General features: G+C 42.1%; 1 protein-coding gene across 3 annotated transcripts in view; it reads right to left on the minus strand.

Annotated features, from left to right (window-relative positions):
* INPP5A (inositol polyphosphate-5-phosphatase A) overlaps window positions 1-19,214 on the minus strand; it is a 430,024-nt gene that overhangs the window by 150,676 nt on the left and 260,134 nt on the right. For all 3 annotated transcript variants that reach the window (XM_073353963.1, XM_073353965.1, XM_073353964.1), the window contains one exon: window positions 8,051-8,154. In XM_073353963.1, coding sequence (XP_073210064.1) covers window positions 8,051-8,154 — 104 coding nt within the window. The remainder of the gene's footprint in view (window positions 1-8,050; window positions 8,155-19,214) is intronic.

Below are 19,214 nucleotides of genomic sequence, written 5' to 3' on the forward strand. Positions count from 1 at the left end.
AGCTTCAGACATTCACTTAAGAAATACTAACATTCCAACTGAAATTTGTGCACTCTTGGCAGCTGATTGGACCAAAGCAGCAAACACAGCCAGAATTGGAATAGGATGTTTTGATAGAACTTCATACTGCAAAAGACTCCTTTGAATGACCCTAGGGAAATTAGTTCTTTGATATCCTTTCAGACCAGCTTCGCCTTTAGCAAACAGCAGCCTCTCTGGACTTCGAAGAAGGGACATCCATAGAAGGGCCCTATTCAATTCCCTGAGGCTGCGACTAGGATACCTCTGCACAAAATCAGGGTATTGCCTGATTAGCTTCTTCCATGCTCTTTTTCTTCTCAGACATGTCTATTTGTTGGTAATAGAGGCTCGATGGGGGATTGGGGGCTCAGGGCAATATATAAGAGAGAAGGAGAACATGGATATTTTAAATATTGGATAGCAATGGGTATTTTTAACACAATAGATCACATCAGATTCTTCCATCTGAGAACTAGGTTAAATAAAGGCCAATTTAGATGAAGTTACTCATGTCTTTAGGTAAAATAACAGACCTGCAACAACTTCTTTAGATTTGGAATAATTAGAGTGGTGAATGGATACACAAGTATTTGCAGACATGCATATTGATCTAATTAGGATCTGTACAGTGTTTCTTATTGTAAAAATGTATCTATTGTCAAATTTCCAAATGTGACTTAAGGTATTTGCATATTAGTTGATATGCCATCTTAGGGTCCAAATACAGAAGTCTGTTATGGTATTTTGGGGTTTCGTAATGCCTACACTTGTGTAGTGACTATTGGTTTTATGCACAGCAATATATACTTGATCCCACTTTGCCAAATTTTAATTGTAATAAATTAAATTAAAAATCTGAAATCTCTGAGTTTAAAACACCTCACATTTCTAAAACTTGCAGTTACATTGTGAAGCTTTCTCTTTGTGAATAGGGTCCCCAGGGAGATTGTATTGACCTTTTAAAACCCTCTAGAAACACCACCTACATAAATAACCTCAGCTACATGGGGTAAAAGGACCTCCAGACAACATTAACATGAAGAGAGAGGTTATGGAGGGCTAATGTCAAAATGCACTGTGAGCAATAAGTAATGAACACAAACCATGATTGATAATGACTAGCACAGAGCCTTAATTCATCTTTTCTCCATCATTCTACTGTGAGGGACCATATCAAATTAAATAGTGGCCCAGCAAGGGTTTATTCAACCATACAAAGCAGGGCCATGAAGGAAAGACAGATTAAAGTGGCAATGACTGCACTATAATTGCAGCTTCTTAAATGAACAGCATGGTTCAAAGAGGAAGAAGGGAAAAAATTTGTAGATGAATCAATTGAACAACAAAAGAAACCAGGTCTAACAACCTGCAAATGCAGCTGATGCACTAAGTGACCTTCAGTATCAGTACCTCCCATGTTACATTATCATTGCAGTAAAAGGAACTCCTCCTTAGAGCCTCATGTAGGGACTTGTGTTAAATGCTATTCCATGGATATTACAATATGTTCAGTGGTTTACACTAGTCAGTAATAATACCAGTTGTATGAATGCAAAAAACCCAACAACACTTATTACAACTTCTCACAGAAAAAATCTGGATGTACCTCCTGATGATGATGGCTTTTCTCTCCTTGATCGCCTTAGAAGATTCTAAATGTTTACGCTATTGTACAGATGTGAAATCATTAGATTAGATGATAAACTCTTTGGAGCAGGGACTGTATCTTCCTCACCTTCCTGAGTGTTCGTATCGCACACAGCTCAGTGAGGTCCCAAACCTGTTTGGGCCTTTGGATGCTATTGCAATACAAACAACACTATTCAAAAATTATAGACTTCTACTTGGGAATACAGCATATTTTTACCTTTCAGTACTTAATTTTAAGTTTGTTTGGCTCATGATGGAATTTTTCTCAAATGACATTCAAATTTGTGATCTATATAAAGCTATGCTCCTATAGCTATAGGTGCCGACTTACTCAGATCCTGGGGGGTTCTCGACCACTGCTCTGCCCCAGGGCCTGCCTCCACTCTACCCCTTCTCCAAGTCCCCACCCTGCCTCTTCCTGCCCCTGCTTCCCCCCTTCCCCCCCACCTCCTGCACGCCACTGAATAGCTGATCATGGAGGGCAGAAGGCGCTGGGAGGAAGGGGAAGGAGCTGATCTGCAGGGCTGCTGAGCACCCACTATTTTTTTCCCTGTGGGCCCTAGAGCAACCACAGAGTCAGCACCTATGCCTGTAGCATAGTAGCTTTCTTAGTTATTAAAATGTTCAGAAACACTTATCAGTAGTTCAAGGTTCTAAAGTTAATCTACATAATGATAGAAAAACTAACACCATGTGGCATGCCAGTTGATAATTTTACTCTTAACATAGAGCTATAATGACCAATTATCTAATAGAAAAATACTATCTAATATGGATTGTGAATTTGCTAAGAAAACATCTAATTGCAAAACTGACATTTCAAAAAGTGAATTTGCACACAATGTTAATAAATACAACAAACCTATGATAAATCAAATGCATTTCCATCCAGTTTTACACTAAAGCATATCATTTCTAAATAATTACGTCCATTGCAAATGTATTTATATAGATCAGTAATAATATATTAGCCACCAACATATATCATTTCTTTATGGTAATTATTCAATTCAGAGTTCTACTTCTGAAAAACACTGTTTTTGAGAGAGTACAATTGTATACAGTATGTAATTTTCAAGGGCAAGTACATTTTGGCTCAAATTGTGCGGCTTTGCTTGAGTAAGGATTGCAGTCTCCTGTTTTCTTTCTATTCATATCAAATGGGACATAAATAAAAGTGCTCTGAGTATGTCTCGATGTTACTTAACTCAAAGATTTCTCTCTGAACAGTTTCACTGTGGAGCATATTAATTGGATGGAAACTAAAACAACAGTCAGATGAGTTCTGTCCACAGTTCTTTCTGCTAGCACAGGCAGCTTCTTGTAGTGGGGCTCATCTGCCAGAGGCCTTTCTGTGATTACCTCCCTGTGGTGCTGGCAAATGCATCTTATGAAAGGAAGGCTGATTTAGTTAATTATTTTTAATTGGATGTTCTAGTCAAGTGTTTCTAACTGATAAAAGCGGTCTACATGCATTCTGTGTCAGCAACCAGGACAAGAGCATGGAATGAGGAAAGGTCAGGGGGTCTCCCCTCTGTGTTAAATAGAAAGAGCTAGTGAGTTGGAGATCACAGAGGAAGGGATTGGGAATAAGAAGAGGTTGACCCTACCAGTAGCTGCAGTCATGCAAGTTCTGTGCTAGCAGCTCTCTGGCCTATAATTACAGCCAAAATAACAAAAAATAATTAGTTTCAATCACAAACTTACAAGTATTTGAAAACAGAACTAAAAAAATGCATGAGCACAGGCTTATAATCACTCCCTCCAGTCTTGGAGCCTTAATATTTCCCTTGTCCTACAGATTTTTCTGCTTTTTCATGGTTTATTACGCTAAAAAACCCACAACCCAGAACTACATATGTATTAAAACAGCACTTCCTTTCTACAGGACAGGAGAATTTAGGGTCGCCAGGACTCTACATGGATGTGTCTATCTTGTATGTCACACAAGAACAAAATATGATAGAACTTCTACAGTTCATGTTCTCCAAGGCTTTCAGAATGCTTTACAAACATTAATGAATTACACCTCACAACAGCCCAGTAAGGTAGATATTGTTATATATACATGGGATAGCTGAAGCACAAGATTATATGACTTGTCCATGATCATACAGCAAATTAGAGAGAGACAGGACAGCACAAGAACCCACTTTCCCAATCTGCCTGCCTGTACTTAAACCAGGAGATCATCTCCCTGCCTAATAGACAATTTCTAAGGACCTTACCTTGCAAACAGTTATAGAAGTGCTTTGCTTGAAAACATGCAAGTAATTCCATTATCTTCACAGGAGTGCTCACTTGTTTCAATTAAGAATGTGTGAAAAGGTTTGCAGGATTAAGGCCTAAAATAGCACAGCACATAAAATACAGCTAGAACAGATAAACAAAAAAGTGTGGTCCTGAATGCCATCACCAGTCTGAGGTATAAACTGCAATCCAATACCTTTTGGCTGCTTCTTGGTCTTTAACGGACCCAAACACTGTTTGTAAATACTAGGAAAAACAGGACTTCCAGGAACACAGTTGAAAAAAGAATTACAGGCAGGGACAGGAAGACAGACAATTGCCTGTAGTTTTTAAAGCAATGAGCTTGGCTTTGACTTTAAACAAGCTACTCGTTAGCTGATTCACTGTTTGTAAGCCAGCACAAAAATCGGGTAAAGATTATATAGATCAGTGCTCTCCGAGAGAAGTATCTAAATATTAAAACAGGACACCCCCCTGTCCGAAACAACCAAACAAAAATCAAGCCCCAGGAAAGGGATACCACATCTTTCACCCTACAATATTAAGTCTCTCCTCAGATCTCCTGTTAATAGGATTCCTTTAGCCAGCAGATGGATTGTGAATACGGGCAGTTTCATCTACTAAAAGACGACATAAATCATCATTGAGAAAGGAGAGACCGCAGTAAGGTTATCACCATACAGCCTTCTCCATGAAAGGTTTGCATTAAAGCATTAGTGAAATTAATTCATCTTTCATAAGAGCTTTGAGCAGTATCTGTGATCTATGATAACAACCAATTTCTCACTATGGGGGAAAAAACATTACTCTGCCCTGATAGACTACACAAATCTGCTTTTTTAAATGGCCTAACATTATCTGCAGTGTTGCTCCCAAAGGCATCATTTCAGATTCATGCCCAGCCAAGAGGACCCATAAATCAACACAGAAAGTTTTGTTAGTTTTATATGCAGTGGGCTGTAATTATTTTGAATTGCATTATGCCTCAATCATTGTAATTACTTTTAGATCATCCTTAAGCGGCAGTAATAAAAAGAAAAGAAATCAGTCTTAAACCAATTCACACATACAAAAAAAGTTAATGTAATGATAAAAGTCTGGCTAAAACACACAAAAGCCTGGAAATTGTGTGTGAAGACTGATACGTCGCTCATGCATCTCATTGTGGTAGAAGAGATTTTCAGAATATCCACTATTTGAGGTCTATTTATTGAAGACCATCTAATCACCCCAATGTGTGGGTAAGAGGAAAATGGGTTAAACACAGTGATCTGGTTTCAGCTGTAAGTATACAAGCTTAAGTTAGATGTAGTATAGGCTTTTTGCGAGATTTTTCCTTTTTCTGCCTTAAAATGAAAGAGAACAAGAAACATAAAATTTAACTATATATTAAAAATGTCTAGCATTACTTTCAAATTTTGCAAAGTAAACAAAAAACGTACCTGCCGTATGTATGCCATACTGCAGCCTGAAATGAGCGGAAATATACGCAGAAGTGTAGCTATAGCAACATTATTATAACATATTGTGTTATATGGAGAAACAGAGCCTAAACCTTGAAAAAAAAGTCTGATCCAGAGGTTTCTCCTTTTTTGTACACCACCTCCATAACATCATTTGGACAACTACAGGAATTGCTGACTTAGAAAAATAAAATTAGAAAATATTTAATGTGTTTTCAGATGTGCCTTAGCAGGTGCAAACAAAAAGGAGCCTCCTGCACTGTGTGACTTAACATCAAGTGCTCCAGGCATAAGGCTCTAGGAAAGTTGTAATGTATGGTTATTTTTTTCCAGAAGTTGTAGCCACAGTTTGTTAAAGTTGAAATTTTGGTGCAGTCAGTTCAAGTACAGTAAATGGGCAAGTGCAGGTGTGAGTGGAAATGCCCTCAAAGCAGAGGTGTGGTATGTTTGCAGGGAAGTGGGGGTCTTCAGGACAGAGATATGGGAGCCCCTCAGGCCAGAAGTAAGTGGGGGTTTGGTGGGAATGGGCGGCTGGCTGACTAGATGTTGAGTTGGCAGCAGGGTCCTTTACTCTCCAGCAGGGGCTGGATAACCCTCCTTCCCCCAAATTCCTTCAGTTTCCAGGGCATGGTGTGGGGACTCGAGCCCTTGTGCCCTAAAGGTGGCCCCACCTCAGAGACCCCTGAAGGCTCTGTGTAGGACTAGCAGCCCCTAGCCCCAGCACTTGCCTGGTCCCACTCACCACGGCCTCCCTGAGCCCATCCCCTGGTACAGCCAGGCAGCTATGGAAGGTGTAGGCCTCAAGGCTGAGCAGGAGCTGCTGCTGCTAGAGGTGGTACTGCCCCAGGCAAAGCGAGAGGGCAGTGCAAGCAGGACTGAGTGCAGGCGGCAGCAGTCTGTATGGAGCCAGGACAGAGAGTGGGGCAAGCCCCCCCGGGAATCCACCTCTGACCCGCATGGGTCCCTAGTCCCCATCCTTCTCCTTGTCTGCCCCCCCCAGTGACCCCCCTGGGTCATGATAAAGGGGCGGCTGGGCCAGTTTTGAGTAGCATTGCAATCCTGTGTGCCAGGTAGCAACGCTACTCACTCACATTTGCAGTAACTATAAAAGGTTGCAGTATATGTTAAAAGCTGCAGTTTCCACAACACCAACCATGGCCTGTGATTTTCTTATAGTCTTATCCATTCACAATCCGCTGTTCAAAACTGTCAATAGCATGATTAAATAATTCCTTAATATGGATCAGTCAGTCTTATTTCTTTTGTCAACCAGCCACATTTCTACAGCTTATCAGTGATGGAGAAAAAGAATTAAATAAAATGCTCTGAACAGCCACCAATGCTCCCATTCAAGTAGAGCAAAACCAAACTCCTAATGTAAGTATTTAACATTTATTTTTATTTTAAGAGGCCCAATGGAAGCAAAAATGTTATAAAAAAGGCAGTTAATTCTGTTTACATTCTCAGTAGATGTATGTGCACTATAAATGAGAACATGCTTGCTAAAATTCATATATCAAAAGGGATGATCTTCATGCCATCAACCCTTAAATATTTAGGCAGCGCTCTCCTCAGGCACGGATGAACTAGCCAGATGTCTTTGTGCAAATATTTACAAATATTCTGATTTCATTTTTAAATTCAGTTACTACTAAACTTAAATAATTTGCACATTTTACTTACAAAAGTCAGTGGGCATTGACTTTGTTTATTTGTATTCTTTTGATTTTTAAAATCCATCCAACAGTAAGTGCTTATCCCATGCTCTGTGCACTCCTGTAAAATGTACTATTTCAAAATACAATTCAATGTCAAAGAACAGAAATGAATCCAGCAATTTTATTTAGGTTTACATGTGGTACCCAAAGAAAAAACAGTGCTCTTAGCTTGACCTGGTAGGTTTTGTCCAGGACTTCAATTTCAGTGTCAGGTATGTTACAGTCCTTATTTTGGGAAGAAAATACCACCATGAAGATCACAAAACCAGTGTTAAAATAGTAATAATAAATAACATTTTTTAAAGGAAGTAAAATATACTCATGTATCCTTGAAAGTTACTTGCGGTTCTTCCAAATACAATAGGCACCATTAAAAATTCAACATATACCTCCCCCAGTAACTGTAGTAACCATGGTATCTTTCACACAGAATAAAAGATGCTATTACCACACCACTGTGGCAACGCAGATGTGGTTTTAAAAGGCACCCAGTTGTACTTACCTACGTCCCATCCCTTTAAGGAGGAAAACCTATTTGCCTGGGACAGATTCATAATGCCTGTTCTGCCTGTTCTGTGAACTCTAATGTTCTACTAAATATTTTCAGCATGTTTGCACCCCTCACCAACACCATTTTAAAAAAATACATAAAATGAAAAAGAGACACAATGGAAAGTTTGAATCTCCTATAAATAATAAATTCTTTACAACGTGTTACTGTTTAAAGATAGAACTCCAATTGAGTTTGATAAATATACTTATTGGTTTACAAAAATGTTTATTACAGGTTCTATGAAATGGAGACACAAAAAAACTAGAGGCTTACGATTTGATGCTGATGGAGTTCATACCACTTTAAGTCAGGAGTAACACCAATGAAGTCATCAGTGCAAGAGAAACTAGAACTGGACCCTTACACTTTGGAATGCTCCATTGGGCTGTACATACCTCAGGGAAATAATCCTGTGGAAACTTCTCTTTTTCCAGCATGGGCGTGCTTTCTAATGTATCTGAGTAGATTTCTTTGCCAGTAACCTTTTTATACTTCTTGGCTAGGAAGAGATATAAAAACACACTTAACATATATACCTATATCATTGCAACCAGCTTTTAGCATTCATCAGAAAAGCAGCAGAAACTATAGGAGAGAGGCTGTGTTGGTCTGGTCAATTAGTATGTAAAATCAGAGCTGTTTTTTGATGGTAGGAAGAGGCAAAGTTGGAACATAAGTTATAGGATCTCTTGCTTATTTTGCGTATTGTACTGGGTTGCAGTACAAACAGATCAAAAACAGATATAAATAAAGTAAATGTATTAAAAATAAATTAAAGTGTAAATGATGTTATTTAAAAATATTGTAATTGTATACTTTATCATTTAATTTATTTACATTTTCAAATATCCGTCTGTTCTTTACAGTAGGTACAAACATAATATAAAAATTACACATTTTACAAAACAAGCCAATATCCAATTATTTAAAGTCAGCAGTACTACCAGTTATTACCCCCTTAACTCCCTTAGGCCTTGTCTACAATACAGGGGTAAGTCGACCTAAGTGACGCAACTCCAGCTACGTTATTCAAGTAGCTTAGGTCAATCTACAGCGGCGTCTACACTGCGCTGTGTCGATGGGAGACCCTGTCCCGTTGACTTACCTTACTTTTCTCGTTCCAGTTGAGTACCGGAGTTAATGGGAGAGCAATCTGTGGTCAATTTAGTGGACCTGCTAGACCTGCTAAATCAACCCCTGGTGCATCGATCGCAGCAGCATTGATCCCCAGTAAGTGTAGATATTTCCTTAGACTGTAAGGAGCAGAGTTATAACTGCCCAATACCACCCTCTGGAAACTCTCAGGAATGAGCCAAGCTACTCTTCCAAGATTCACAGGTGTCAATAAAATCTCATGGACAGTGGTACAAAAAGGGATCTAAATAATCAGCATATATGTGTAGATTGCTAGGAGGAAGACATCAGCTAACACGATCAGTGCAGTTTCTGTACCACACTTCAGGGCCAAAAACCAACTGACCGGGGTCAAGGAGAGTAGAGAACTCCATATATTGCTGGAATTCCCTTATCGCAACTTTCTCAAACTTCTCCCAAAAAAGGAATATTCAAGATAGGGCAATATTGGATAGTTTTTTTTGGTGTCAAACTATGATACTTTGAGTAAGGAGTGAACACTTGTTTCTTTAAGACAAACTTACACTGTGGCCTCCCTATGGCACTTTAGAGGGAATTCAAAGACAAGTGCTAAGAATTATTAGGGACATGGAAAAGCTCTTCCATGAAAAGAGATTGAAAACTTCGGGATGATTTAACTTAAGGGGGGGGGACATAACAGTATACAAAATATTGACGGGTATAGAAAAAACAGATTGGGAACTTTGACTCTCCCTATCTCCCCATACAGGCATAAGGAGACATTCAATGAAATTAGAAGGCAGCAGCTTCAGAATTGATAAAATGAGGTATTTTTTCACACAGCACATCATAAGACTGTGCAACTCATTACCACAAAATGTCAGAATTTAGGAAGATTTAAAAGAGATTAGACATTTAAATGGATAAAAAGAATATCCACAGTTACAACAAACACACACAGAGGACATAAATCCCCATGCTTCAAGCCTTAAACCAATATCTATATGTTAAGGGTTAGGAGGAGACTCTCCTGGGGTGCAGATTATCCACCTACTGTGGAGTTTCTTGGACCTTGCTCTGAAGCATCTGATAGGTGCCATTGTTGGAGAGAGGATTCTGGACTAGATGGATCACAGGTCTCATGAAGAATGGTAGTTCCTATCTTCCTAGGTAGACAATGTAATGAACTCTGGTAACATCTCCATGCCAAAAGGATCAGGGTCTAAATCACAGGTTGTAGCTTGCACCTCCTCAAGCACATCAGCAAGTCATAGCGGCTGTAACTAAAGGAGAAAAGACTCTTCAATTGTTCCCTCTCTCCACTCACATGACAAAATGCTGTTAACAGAGACAGACAACTCAGTCCAAATTTGAATGGTCTCCTTTGCAAAATAACAAACTCCTCACTGTAAGAAACAATAAATTCTATTACTGGATGGAAACACCTCAGATTAGCCCAGACAGGTTGTTCAACAACTCAAACAATTCCTTTGATCAGGGATAGCAGAATAAAGAGTACAGGAATACTGCGATGCACCACTGACGTGTAGGTGGGCTACTACTGCTGAAAGGACCTTTGTAAAGACTCTTGAGCCTATGCAGAGCCCAAAAGGGAAAACTCAGTATTGCTAATATCTGACCCTATTACAAAATGTAGGAAATGCTTGTGGAAGGGGTGGATAGCTACATGAAGGTAAGTGTCCTGGAGGTTGAGGGCAACAAACCAGTTTCCAGGTCTAAGCATGGAATTATGGGGGCTAGCATCACCATCCTGATGTGCTGTGAAATGACACAGGTATTCAGTTTTCTGAGATCGAGGATTGGTATCCACCCTCTTGGGGACTAGGAAATTGTTGGAATAGAACCATCTTCTGACAAACTCGGGGAAAGAGGGAACCGGCTCAATTGCCCCAAGAGCAAGAGAGATTGGATCTCCTGCTTAATGATCTCCCTGTGAGGGAAATCCTTGAAGAGAGATGGAGAAGGAGGGGATAGAGTGGAAGTAGATGGAATATCCCATGTTGACCACCTCCAGTATCCACTTGTCTCAGGTGATATGCTTCTCGGCAGGTAGGAAGTGAGACAGTCTGTCTCCAAAAAGGGTGGCGTGGGGCGGAGGAGAGGGGGAATAGTAGAATTGTACAATAGAGAATCTGGGGGAATAGGTTGATCTATGCCCTCGATCAAGCTGTCAAAACTCTCTCTTAGAAGGAGATGCAGATTAGGTGTCTGCAGAGGGGGTAGTCCCCTTTTGTGAGGTTTGGATCTCCTCCTCAGAGGCTCAAAAGGTGTAGGAGAAGCCTGTGTGGTGGTACTAGAACAGTGTGGAACACTATGCAGTTTGAGATCTGCTAGAATGTCTTTTTGCTCCAGACACACAAATTCCCAGAGATTGTGACATAGCCATTGAATCTTTAAGGGTATGGAGCAAAAAGTCTGTGTCCATGCTGAAGAGCTTAGGCCAGGGGTGGGCAAACTTTTTGGCCTGAGGGCCACATCAGGGTTCCAAAACTGTATGGAGGGCTGGGTAGGGAATGCTGTTCCTCCCCAAACAGCCTGGCCCCTGCTCCCTATCCACTCCCTCCCACTTCCCGCCCTCAACTGCTCCCCTCAGAATCCACGACCCATCCAATCCCCCCTGCTCCTTGTCCCCTGACAGCCCCCTCCTGGAACTCCCCACCTCTAACCACCCCCCAGGGACCCCACCCCCTATCCAACCCCCCTGCTTCCTGTCCCTTGATTGCCCCGACCCCTGTCCACACCCCTGCCCCCTGACAGGTCCCCCAGGACTCCCACTCCTATCCAACCCCCTCTGTTCCCTGTCCCCTGACTGCCCCCCCAAAACCTCTGCCCTATCCAAACGCCCCTGTTCTCTGTCCCCTGACTGCTCCCGGGGACCTCTTGCCCCTTATTCACCTCCCCCCCCCTCCGTTCCCCGCCCCCTTACCATGCTGCTCAGAGCAGCAGGACTGGCAGCTGCACTGCCCAGCCGGAGCCAGCCACGCTGCTGTGCTGCCCGGCAGGAGCTCTCACCCCCACCGCCCAGAGCACTGGCACAGCACATGTGGCCTGCAGGCAAGAGTTTACCCACCTCTGGCTTAGGCCTTTCAAACAGATGGTCTTCAACAGTACTCTGCTCCTCTCTCAGGAATCCAGAAAACCGGAGCTAAGATAGGGTTGCCAGGTGTCCAATTTTTGACCAGAATGCCTGGTCAAAAAGGGACCCTTTAGTTCTCTTGCTGCCTAGGGGGCACACAGCACCAGAGGATGGTCTGTCAGTGCCTGTGAATGATGCAGTACCAGTGGGTGCTGGGTTTTATTTCTAGTGGCACCCTGTAAAACTGTTCACCAAAGTGCCCCCAAAGGTTCCAGTAAGCCCATTGAGGAGGAGAGGGATAGAGGAAAGATCCTTAAGGGGCCTGGTGGGTCCCTGGAAGGTCCTCTTCAGTAAATGAGCTCAGAGGGGTGTGATGATAGGTACCGAGACCTCAGAGTCAGAAGTATCATCCCCTGGGCGAACAAGGGGGATGGTCTCAAGCATCAGTGCTGGTACTGAGAGTTGGAAGAATGAGATTCAGGTTATAGTTGATGGAGTGGTAGCAGGATGGGGGCTCCAGTAAAATTCCTTTTTAGGGGAGACTCCAGTTCATCCAAAACAAGACAGTTCTTCAGTGAAAAGGAGTGGAGAGCTATGATAGCATATGATCATAGGCTGAGTTGGTGCTGGAACTGGGATTGGTATCGAGGAGGAGTTTGTGCATGTGGTACCGGAGAGGCTGATGGGCCACCTTCTCTGACCTCAGAGCTGTAGGAAGATGCTAGTACTGGAGTGCAGGAAGAAGCCCTGTGTACATCATGGTGCCGAGAAGTGTCAAACAGTACTGAGGTAGGAGCCACCCTATGGGTGGAAGACTTCTCCACACACAACTTCTTATGTTGGTACTGATTTCAGTCGGTGCTTCAGCAGTACTCCTGAAGGGATGCAAGGTCTCCCAGGAGCGAGATTTATGGGGTGACCTATTTCACTTCTTTGTTTCCCTTGTAAGGGGGAAAGGCTTCTTTTTCTTCGAAGTCTTAGCCTCTGGAGCTGCTGCTGGGGCTCCAGCTGTCACCAGGGTAGGCTGAGTTGTTGAGGCGGATGTACGGGGAGTGGCAAAGAGAACCCTGCTGGAGTTAGGGAGCATTCCATTAAGAGGAACTTCAACCTAGCTTCTCTGTCGTTTCTTGTCCTACCTTTAAATCCCAAATAGATTGTGCACTTTGACAGGATGTCTCCAAATACTAGTGACAGCTAGAAAGCCTGTTGCTCTGTGGAAAAGACCTGTGTAGAAAGTCTGGCAGGGCTTAAACTCCAGGGTCTTCAGCATAACCTGGTGTGCTGAAGCACTAAAACTAAAACCCCGAAAGGGTGGGGAGGTCGGTGGAAGCAATTAATAAAAATGAAAATAAGAACGTAACTAAATAAAAAGAGAAACTTACAATAAGTGAGAGAGGGTGGGAAGTGGTAGAACAGCGGACACCAAGCACTCCGTCTCAAGCCACAGGTGGCTGAGAAGAAACTTAGTGGTGGCGGGCCTGTGCCTCCCTGTATGGCTTCAAGTGGGAGCATGAAGAGCTGCTCTGCACAGGTGCAGGCTTGCAGACACTGCTTTACAGTCTCCAGTCGAGAGTGCACAGGTGCGTGCTCATGCTATGATGGAGCACCCATAGGAACATACACTCCAAGAGTAGTTCAGTTTCTGTGGCCATTAAGTCTTGGCCACTCTGCTGATTACAACCAATTACTGTCAACTGCGGAAGAGGGACACAGGGCAGATGTCAGATAGCCACTATTAGGTGGCATCAAGTTTTCATAACTACCAAGTTGGACTGGATTTCAAACTTGCCACCCAGAAAAGGAGGACTCTGGATATACTATTTCTAAACATCCTGAGCTGTCCACTCTCACTGAATGTTTGGTTAAACCCCAAACATAAAAATTAATCACCGTAAATTATCCAGATGAAGTAGTATCTATAATCATGAAGCATTTACCGTAAGCTACCAATATATCTTTGGCACATACAGAAGATTTGATTTTTTTCCTATCACTTTTAAAATTTGGCTCTCACAGGAGGACTAAATAAACATCCTGATAAACGAATGTGGCATCATTCTAAGTAGATCATGGATGGATGTATCTTCTTTCAGTGAGTTTGACAATCTCAGCAAAAAGATCCTGATGTCATTCAAGACATAGAAAACATTTTTGGCAGCATATATAAAACACAGCCAGGAGTAATTTCTGTTCTGGGAAAACTGAAGGCTTTTGCTGAGACAATGTGAGTGAATATTAACTGGTAAACTGTACCATTTTGGCAAAAGGGGGTGCTTTATTATCAACCTACCCTGTGATCAAGGCCAAATGTAAACTAGTAATAGTTCGTCATTTACACGGGCATTGAGAAGCAGCCTTAGCATAGGAGGATGTGCCTTCTCATATCCTTTCAGGTGGAAAAAAAAAAGGATATTAACCTTTCTGTAACTGTTGTTCTTTGAGATGTATTGCACACGTCGATTCCACCGGAGGTGTTTGTGTGCTCAGCTGACAGAGATTTTTACCCTGAGCAGTACCTGTTGGGGTGGCTTGAGCACCCTTTGGTGCCTCGCGCAGGCATAAAGGGTTGAGCCACCCCAGACTGCTTTAGTTCCTTCCTACCGGAACAACTCTGATAGAGAAGGGAAGGAGGGTGAGTCGTTGAATGGACGTGTACAACGCATTTTGAAGAACAGTTACAGAAAAGTTTAACCATTTTTGTTCTTGTTTGAGTGAATGCACATGTCCAGTCCACTGTGGGTGACTCACTAGCAGTTCTATTTGGAGGCAGGACCAGAGTCTATTTGAACACGGAATAGAGGATCACTTGTCCAAATGCAGCAGCATCTCTCGATTGATGAGAGATTATGTAGTGCGAAGCAAATGTGTGACATGATGAGCAGGTTGCCGCTTTGTAAATGTCTTATATTGGTACATGAACCAGAAATGCTGCACAAGCCACTTGAGATCTAGTTGAATAACCCAATATTCTATCAGTGGCTCTGCATTAGCTAACTGGTAACACAGGTGAACACAGCTGGATATCCGTGCTGAAATCCTCTGCGTGGAAACCAGACAGCCCTTGATTCTGTCTGCAAATGTGATAAACAATTGAGACGGTGATCTGAAAGGCTTAGTCCTCTCCAGACAAAATGTTAACACACTTCTAATATCTAGAGTGAATAGTGACTCCTTTCCTTTGCTACCATGAGGTTTTGGGAAGAAGGTCAGTAAGTAGATTGGCTAATTTATACGAAAAGCGAAGGCCATTTTCATAAATAACCTTAGATGGGAGGAAGGTAGACTTTATCTGTGTAAAAAACTGTATATGGAGGATGTGATACTAATGCCCCCAACTCCACTACTCTCCTGGTCAATATAATGGCTATTAAAAATGCTACCTTCATTGAAAGGTGTAACAGTCAGCAAGCTGCTAGAGGCTCAAAGGGGGCAGCTTTGATAAGACTAAATTCAGGCTCCACGGTGGAACAGGACTCAAAATGCAGAAACATCCTGTTCAAACCCTTTAAGAATCTTCAGAGTAACAGCCGTGTTAGTCTGTATTCGCAAAAAGAACAGGAGTACTTGTGGCACCTTAGAGACTAACCAATTTATTTGAGCATAAGCTTTCGTGAGCTACAATTAAAATTAAAAATCTTATGATTAATGGGTTGGAAAAAAGAGAGCAGTTATCCACCAGAAGATGAAATGTGGAAATAGTTGCTAGGTGTACCCTAACTGAGCTAATCAGTAATCCTTGATGTCTCAGACGCAAAGGTAGTCCAGCATATGCTGAACAGAAGCAAGAATGGGGTAGACCAGCTTGACTAGATGAAAAGACTGGCAGAAGCAAGGATAGGGAGCTCCAACAACCGTCATGGGTGGTAGGAAGGAACTGAGGAGGGTCTAGGGTGGCTCAGCCATTTATGCCTCTGTGAGGTGTGAGACAGCAGAGGGTGCTCAAGCTACCCTGACAAGTGCTGCTAAGGGCAACAACTATCCGAGAACTGTGTACTAGAGCACACAAACATCTACACTGGGATGGACATGTGCAATCACTCAAAGAAGAAAAAGTTTTATGGGCTATAGGCTTGATTCTGATCTCATACCAGTGTAAACCGGGAGTAACTCCACTGAAGAATTCAAAGTTATGACAGGGTAAAATTGGTGAGCACTAGATCAGAATCAGGCCTTATGTGTCTGTCAGCAAACCCTCTTTTTGGTGTATTAGAATATGTGTAAAATATAAGCTAATTTTTTAGGGTTCTATTCATCATAAAAAATCCAATGCCTTTCATGCAGTGGGAGGTCACATATCAGCTTTGGCTGTCAAGATTTTAATTCTAAAAGTGTTAAGAGTTTTCATCCTCAGGTCACATGGCCCAGGAAAGGTGAAAAATGGAGACAATCATGTAAGCAACCAGAGGAGCTAGTGAACGGAAGCAGCAAAAAGGGGGAGTTTAGCAAGTGTGTTTAGAGAGGGAGCAGGAGAGCCAGATACACCTAATAAACATTCTGCAAACTTAAGCCAATCACCCCCCCACACACACAGAACAAACAAACACCCCTGCAAGAGTAAAAAGAATGCAGGCAGAAGTCCAGCAGCAGAGTGGGGGCTATCCAGGTTATTGCACTGAATGCAGCATGTATGGATTACCTGCTTTGTGGGCAGGTGGCATGTGTGTGCATTTGGTGCAAGCAGCTCATGTCCTCAGAGACCAGGTACAGGCTCTTGAGGCCAGGCTGGCTGAACTGGAGGAGCTAAGGGAGACAGAGCGGTACACAGATGAGATTTTTGAAGACACAGTAGAGCAGTCCCACCCCACATCTGACAGCCTCGGTGCTGATGAGGAGGATGAAAGTTTTGGAAGGAGAACATCAAGCTGGAGTTGAGGGAAACAATCCCATAGTTGAGACCCTCCTTCCAGATGATGTCATAGTATTCTCTCACACTGATGATTCTTCTCTGGAGCAGGGAGCCCTGTTATTAGAAAGACACAGGTAACAGTAATAGGGGATTTGATTATTAGAAATATAGACAGTTGGGTTTGTGATGACCAGCAGAATTGCCTAGTGAATTGCCTGCCGGATGCAAAGGTCGCGGACTTCTCAAGACAACTCAACAGATGCATGTGCAGTGCTGGGGAGGACCCAGGGGTCATGGTACATGCAGGTACCAGTGACATAGGGAAAAGGTCCTGGAAGCCAAATTTAGGCTGCTAGCTAAGAGATTAAAGTCTAGGATCTCCATGGTAGCATTCTCTGAAATGGTTTGTTCCACACAGAGGGCCAACTGAACAGGCAGAACTGCAGGGTTTCAATGCAAAGATGAGATGATGGTGACTTGGGGAGTGATTTAGGTTTATTAGGAACAATGATAATAAATGGGACATGGTAATACCAGGGCACAAAATATACAGGAATGACAGAGAAGCTCCCGCTGGTATGGGAGTGGCATTACATGTGAAAGAAAGCAGAGTCAACTATAGTAAAAAATCTTAAATAATTCAAACTGTACCACAGAATCTCTATGAGTAGAAGTTCCATGCTTGAATAATAAGGCTATAGCAATACGAATATACTACCGACCACCTGACCAGGATGGTGATTGTGAAATGCTCAGGGAGATTAGAGAGGCTATAAAAATAGAAAACTCAATAACACTGGGGGATTTCAACTGTCCCCATATTGAGTGGGAACCTGTCACCTCAGGATGGGATGCAGAGACAAAATTTCTCGACACCATTAATGACTACATCTTGGAGCAGCTAGTCCTGGAACCCACAAAGGGAGAGGTAATTCTTGATTTAGGCCTAAATGGCACAAAGGATCTGGTCCAAGAGGTGAATATAGCTGAACTGCACAGTAATAGTGACCATAATATAATTAAATTTAACATCCTTGTAGTAGGGAAATACTAAAGAAACCCATCACAGTAGCGTTTAACTTCAAAGAGTGGAGCCACACAAAAATGAGGAGTGTAGTCAAATGGAAATTAAACGGAACAGTCACAAGAGTAAAATGTCTGCAAGCTGCCTGGAACCTTTTTAAAAACACCATAACAGAGGCTCAAACTATGTGAATACCCCAAGTAAAAAAAAACAGTAAGGGGACCAAAAAAAAAAAAAAAAAGCGCCACCATTGCTAAACCACAGAGTAAAAGAGGCAGGAAGAGACAAAAGAAATCTTTTAAAAATTGGATGTCAGATCATAGAATAGAGTCATAGAATATCAGGGTTGGAAGGCACCTCAGGAGGTCATCTAGTCCAACTCCTTGCTCAAAGAAGGACCAATCCCCAATTTTTGCCCCAGACCCCTAAATGGCCCCCTCAAGGAGAAAACTCACAACCCTGGATTTAACAGGCCAATGCTCAAACCACTGAGCTAATCCTCCTGCCAAGTTCTACTGAGGAAAAGAGAGGAACAAAAGCTCTGGCAAGTCGAGTGTATAAGTATAATTAGGCAGGCCAAAAAAGATTTTAAAGAACAATTAGCAAAGACACAAAAACTAACAGCAATTTTTTTTTAAGTACATCAGAAGCAGGAAGCCTGCCAAACAATCAGTGGGATCACTGAATGAAAGAGCATTCAAGGAAGATAAGGCTGTTGCGGAGAAGCTAAATGAATTCTTTGCATTGGTCCTTATTACAGAGGATGTGAGGGAGATTCCCATACTTGAGCTATTTTTTTCAGGTGACAAACCAAAGGAACTGTCTCCAGACGAAGGTGCCAGTAGACAAGGGTTGGAATAAGCTGATAAATTTAACAGTAATAAGTCACCAGGACCAGATGGTATTTACCCAAGAGTTTTGAAAGAACTCAAATATGAAACTGCAAAACTACAAACCGTGGTACATATCCTATTGCTTAAATCAGCCTATGTATCCGGTGACAGGAGAATAGCTAATGTACCACCTATTTTTAAAAAAGGTTTCAGGGGAAATCCTGGGAATTAGAGGCCAGGAAATACTACTTCAGTACCAGCAGAACTGTTTGAAACTATAGTAAAGAACAGAATTATGAGACAGATAGATGAACAGAATATTCTGAGAAAGAGTCAACAGAGATTTTGTAAAGGAAAATCATGCCTCACAACCTATTAGAATTCATTGAGGAGGTCAACAAACATGTGGACAAGGTGATTCAGTGCATATAGTTAGGACCCTACCAAATTCACGGCCATGAAAAAAGGACCATGAAATCTGGTGTTTTGTGTGCTTTTACCCTATACTATACAGATTTCATAGGGGAGACCAGCATTTCTCAAATTGGGGGTCCTGACCCAAAAGGGAGTTGCACAGGGGTCACAAGTTTATTTTAAGGGGGGTCATGGTATTGCCACCTTTACTTCTCCGCTGCCTTCAGAGTTCAGTGGCTAGAGAGTGGTG

This window comes from Lepidochelys kempii, chromosome 7, assembly GCF_965140265.1.
Source record: "Lepidochelys kempii isolate rLepKem1 chromosome 7, rLepKem1.hap2, whole genome shotgun sequence".
NCBI classification, from domain to species: domain Eukaryota; kingdom Metazoa; phylum Chordata; order Testudines; family Cheloniidae; genus Lepidochelys; species Lepidochelys kempii.